A 6,016-nucleotide genomic window follows, 5' to 3' on the forward strand; every position below is an offset into this window, starting at 1 on the left:
CTTCGATGATATTAAGAAGTCTAGTATACCACAGAAGTAGAAGCACGCATAAGTGTACCAAAGCGGTGTAAGCGTTGATCACTATTCACTTTAAAAGTAACTATTTTCGGATTGAGAACATTCAAAATAATTTTCACTTTATTTCCTTCCGTCGACTAAACTTTAAGCTTTTCAAATTTAATTTTTGACATTTTATGACAGTTCACTTGTGTCAAATATTGCAGCATAGAATTATTGCGCAATAATACTAAATAATATATTTACTTGGGTTTGAGTTAAAATTAACGAAAACCGCATATTTTGTAGCCCACCATATAAAATAGATAAACTGTTGTAAAAATTATTAATTTTATTTTTAAAAACTATAACAATAATGTAAAAATATTATATTATTCTATAATATTTTAAATAGCATATTTGGTTTAACTAAATGTATGCGCATAACTTGGCAGCACTTAAAATTTATGAGAAAGAAGCAACATTGGAAAAGGCGCAAAAATATTGTAAACTGCGAACAAAACAAAATAACAAAGCAAAACAAATTCTTAAGAAGAGAGATTTCTTTTCTTCTTGACGCCGCTTTCCCAATGGCAATAATTATTGCCGCTTTTGTGTATGTTTTATTACTAGATATACAAATAATTGGAAAGTTAAATAAAGGTTTATGAATAGGCCGGGCAGTTTTTGGAAAAAAAAATTTGAATGAAAATGTGTACAGTTGGGAGATTTTAATAAATTTGCAATAATGCCAGTGATAACATATTCGAGAAAACGTTCATTGCCTGTGCAGGCAGCTGTTAATAGAGTCCACTAAAATGCAGAATTCTTCCTCTGAGGAAACGTCAAACAGCTGCACAAAGCAACAGGAAACAATAACAACACAAATAACAACACGTTCAACAATTGTGGGTGCAGCTGCGGTTTCGGCCATAATATATTTTATATACACCTTCTTACCAATTCACAAAGAAACATATTTGTTTGCAATTTCATATTGAAAAGAGTAAAAAGCCGAAAATCTGATAAAATTTGTGCAATAATTAAATTTTGAAACTAGTATAAGGAAAAAGTGCTTACAAAAAAAAAAACAAGTTTTTAACTTATTGAGTGTCGGAAGAACAAATTGAGTACGTCGAGAATTATGGTATAAGAAACAAGAGCTTTTGAAAAAAAGAGTTTTAACAACAAAATATGAATACCTAGAGCGAAAGCATCAAAAGCTAGCGACTAGCGAGGTAGTGCTAGTGGTAGTAGCGTCTTCAACAGTAGGTTGCCAAAAAGATAAAAATAATACAAACCGTTAACACTGTTGTGCTACGAATTGAGATGGTGACGGTGATGGTGACGGTGAATCGTCAGCTAGAAGTCATAATCTGTGAGTCTCAAATACTTGTGTTAGTACGCTTTGGCCACATCACGCAGACGGTCGGTTAACGACGGTTCAGCACGATCAATGCAAATACGCTAGGTAGTAGCGCTAAAACTGGATTTGGATTTCTACAAAATTGTGCCATAGCGAAAGAAGTACAAACTAAACGACGATTAAGCGCACCAGCCAAAAAGCTAATGAATTAACATTAGCATAAAATTCCATTTACGATTGGTGTAGAATCAAAGGCGAAAGTTGTAAGTTACGAGTGGAAGTGTTGCGCCACAATATACTACCTATAAGCAGCATAAATGAGAGCAGTTTATTTACTATCGGAATAATTTGTGCCGTGGTCGTAGCCTACGGTAATGTGTATACCGTTGACTTTGTTCTTATATCCCTGCTCCTTTAAGTTTGAATACGGCAACGAAAGAACACCCACTCACCGTCATAATTGCACAATCAACCTCCCACATACTGCACCTAGCTAGCCCTTAGCACGGTACGATTAAACATGTTGCGTTCCTTGCGTCCCCTACGTTCCTGTTACGGCAAAACTATAATTTTCGCATTGGTTACACTCTGCTTTATACTTTACATTAAAGTGCTGCAAGTAGAGGACACCATACGAGAAGCTCAAAGTCAAAATGCAAAATTAAAAAGCTTACAGGAGCAAAACGATGTACTACCTAAAGAAGAAATATACAAACACAGAGCGCGCATCAATCCACGACATCGTGCGCTTGAACGTCCGCATAATGAATTGGAGCCTTCAACGGAATCAATATATGAGCTAAGCATACGTATGGATTTGCAGAAGCAAGATCCAGCACTAGGAGCACTTGGTACGTCTGCACATTTGAGTGGTGAAGCAGCACGGCGTGGCGAGGAAATTTACAAAAAGATTTCACTAAATCAAGAAATCAGCGAAAGATTATCTTATAATCGAACTTTAGTTGATTCGCGTCACCCAGCATGCTTGCGACAGACTTTTGATTTAGAAACGCTGCCCAGCACTAGTGTCATCGTTATTTTCTACAACGAACCCTACTCAGTGCTGGTCCGTACCGTGCATAGTACTTTGAATACGTGCAATGAAAAAGTGTTGAAAGAGATCATTTTGGTCGATGATGGTAGCACAAATGATGAGTTGCACGGTAAATTAGATTACTATATCAGTACTAGAATACCGAATGGAAAGGTGAAAGTGTTGCGTCTTAAAAATCGGTAAGTTTAAGTATTTAAGTGTTGTTGTAGCAGGCATTGTTGCTAACTAAAATGTGCCTAAATATATTATAAAAAATGCCTAAATAGTCTTGCTTATATACAAATGTTTTTCTATGCTTAGTATACAAGCGTGTATGTGCTTTTGTAATTTAGTGCAAATGCTGCACCATTGAATGTTTGCCAAATATACAATAATATTTCATAAGACGCTAAATTGTTGTGAAGATGTTATTGCTCTCAGCTAACGAAGCATGACCACAATCTGTTGACCGATTGGATTTAGCTTGCGTAGTCAATGACAAAAGCAATGCATGCCGCTTAGAATGCGCAGCTAACGACTAGCTTGCTTAGAGCTGAAGAGAAGCACAAATGATTACAAAATTGACTCACCACATAAGAAGTTAATTAATTCTAATTGCAAATGGGAGTGATGCTGAAGCGATTTATAAAACAAACTAAAGATCAGATAAAATTATGTGAAAGTCGTTAGTCTGCTGACATTTAAATGTTTCTGTAATATATACATATATTTGAAGTAGTTTTTCAGAAAATTTCTATAATTTGTGGAAGCATGTATACGGGCCATTTCTCAATGTCAGTTAAGTTCTGGTTACAAAAATGGTTATTTAATGAAGGGACTCTTGGTTAAATAATTATTAATTAATTATATTCAATTGCAAGTGTAATTTGTATGTTTGTTGTACAGATTTAATTGGAAGGTCTTTAGTAAATAAGTCCGCAATGTTATTAGTTTATATTTGTTAAAAATATATAAAACACAGAACTAAACACATACGACATTTAAGTAAATATATTTCTCAATTTTAAACACACAACAGCGTCAAGAATTCATAAAAGCCGTTATGCTAGTCGTTTTTTACAATCATGTGGCAAGTCGCTGGTACAACAACTCATTGCATCTTCCAAGACTTCATGCCGAATACATTTTTTTTTAAACTTTGAAATAACGACAAGTCATCTGGTTAAAGTTCAAAGAGCAGTTACCAGTCGTTTGGCTTAAATGCCACTTGTCAACTTTTGTGGTGTTAAAAATGTGCCCATTGACAAAGTTGAACGTTTTATTACCGAAACTGTCTCTGCTCGTAAACATACATTATAATAGAGATTTTAGTTGTGTCTTCAGCCGAACTTAACCACTCATGATATAAGCAAACATTTTCACAATTCAAACTTCGATTAAGGTGCGCGGCATTCGTCTATACCAAGTTCGATAACACCAAAAGTCAAGCTTACTAGTTTTCTAAGCTGCTTTTCTATTAGCATCAATACAAACTACTTACATATACATACATATGTATACAATATTTTTGTAAGTAAGCATAGTTTCGTGGCTAACTTGTTGCTGTGGTGTTTTGCTTAAAACTTTTTTTTTCATTTTGTTTGTGTGCCTGTTTTTAATTTGAATACTTGATGCTGCGGAGGCTGAAACAGAGTTGATGTTGTATCGTTTGTATTGCTTTCTAAACGTCAGTGCACGCAACAGTGACCGCTTTACGCACACTCGTACACACAAACATATCGCGCAAACAGCGTATAAGAACAGGAGATGTTATTATCTCAGCTGTTTGTTTTATTTATAATTTTTCTAACATACATATGTAAGTATGTATCATATTCCTGTAGGTTTAATAATGAAATATAATAGTTATAATACAATAAAGTAAAATATGATACACTTGCTAGTAATATGCTGTAGCCTGGCAGCTGCCCAGTATCCACTGCTCATTTGCGTAGATTTTGTTATCGGATATTCTATTTGTTGTAACTAAAAATAGTGCTCTTAACCATTTTTCTCCCATCCACTTTCTAGTCTTGGTTTGATACGAGCGCGCTTGGCCGGCGCCCGCATAGCCACCGGCGACGTGCTCATCTTTTTGGATGCACATTGTGAAGCGAATATTGGCTGGTGTGAGCCACTGTTGCAGCGCATCAAGGAGTCGCGTACCAGTGTGTTGGTGCCGATAATCGATGTGATCGATTCGAAAGATTTTCAATACAGCACAAATGGATATAAGTCCTTTCAGGTTGGTGGCTTCGAGTGGTCGGGCCATTTCGATTGGATTGAGCTATCGGACCGTGAGAAGAAACGTCAATTGCGTGAATGCGATCAACCGCGTGAAATATGCCCAGCCTATAGTCCGACCATGGCGGGTGGTTTGTTTGCAATCGATCGACGCTACTTCTGGGATAGTGGCAGTTATGATGAGCAGGTGAGTGAGGTTACACGAAAAAATTGTTTAGATTTATTAGACACAAAAACATATATTTTATAGAATAATTGGCAGTTTTGTTTTTGTAAACTTTTGGAATTACTAATGTTATTCATAATGTGAAACAATAGCTAATGCAAACAATAATGTTATGACTATCATATTATATTAATAATATTATTTTAATTCAGATGGATGGCTGGGGTGGTGAAAATCTTGAAATGTCCTTCAGAATTTGGCAATGCGGTGGCACAATTGAAACGATACCATGTTCGCGTGTGGGGCACGTTTTTCGCGATTTCCATCCATATGAGTAAGTCAGAAAGCATTTGCACCGAAATTATGAAAATTTATTATATGAATTATATGAACATATCTTTAATTGAACCTTATATAGTGGACTGTTAGTATAACTTGACACTTGTATAAACAGTGACTTTAAATGTTTACTCGTCTCAAAAATTAGGCCGACTTATATAACATCTTTTTAATTGTCAAGTGTGGCATCTAGTTTTAAGTCCAACTCCGCATTATAAAAAAATATAATACGTAGTTCGAGAAATATTTAAAAACATTTTTGCCTTTGTTACATACACTCATCCATAAACCAATTCATTGTTTATATTTCGCCGTATTTGAAACAGTACGCCCTTTCGATGGACTTGTTAACAACACAGTAGCTATTGTCAACTGTACAAAGAAAATATTAATTTAAAATTACTTTTAACATGTGATGTTTTGTACATTCAACTGCTTGACAATTAACAGGAAATGTGTATTTTTAATAAAACATAAATAAAAAACATTTTTGTTAAGGCAATAAAGATGACAGCGGAATGTTTGTCCAGCAGTTATGTTACATATAGAGATAATATTTATAACCCAACCCCATAAAGTCTCATAGCCTACAGGTTTATAACCTAAAAATAAATCATATTTTTTTCTTTTTTAGGAAGTGTATACTTAAACTACAGTAACGTAAAATATTTAGTTGAATAAGATAAAAGAAGAAGATAAAGTTAACCTCTTACACTTGCCCTTTAATTCTTTATGTACTTTTGTATACTTCTTTATTAACCAAGAAGTAATCTGTTTATTCACCTAATCGTAATTAATAACGGCAGAGTTAAAAAAATATTAACACCTAATGCCTCGATTGGTTTTATTATTGGCAGAAAATAAATATATA

At 34.6% G+C, this 6,016-nt stretch overlaps 1 protein-coding gene across 1 annotated transcript in view; it reads left to right on the forward strand.

Annotated features, from left to right (window-relative positions):
* The first annotated feature begins 811 nt into the window (after positions 1 to 811).
* Positions 812 to 6,016, forward strand: part of LOC108965245 (polypeptide N-acetylgalactosaminyltransferase 1) — a 7,849-nt gene continuing 2,644 nt past the window's right edge. The window contains exons 1-3 of the mRNA XM_018927511.1: positions 812 to 2,596; positions 4,428 to 4,827; positions 5,019 to 5,140. Coding sequence (XP_018783056.1) covers positions 1,884 to 2,596; positions 4,428 to 4,827; positions 5,019 to 5,140 — 1,235 coding nt within the window. The 5' untranslated portion in view covers positions 812 to 1,883. The remainder of the gene's footprint in view (positions 2,597 to 4,427; positions 4,828 to 5,018; positions 5,141 to 6,016) is intronic.

This window comes from Bactrocera latifrons, unplaced genomic scaffold (genome assembly GCF_001853355.1).
Source record: "Bactrocera latifrons isolate USDA-ARS-PBARC rearing strain unplaced genomic scaffold, ASM185335v1 scaffold_138, whole genome shotgun sequence".
NCBI classification, from domain to species: Eukaryota; Metazoa; Arthropoda; class Insecta; order Diptera; family Tephritidae; genus Bactrocera; species Bactrocera latifrons.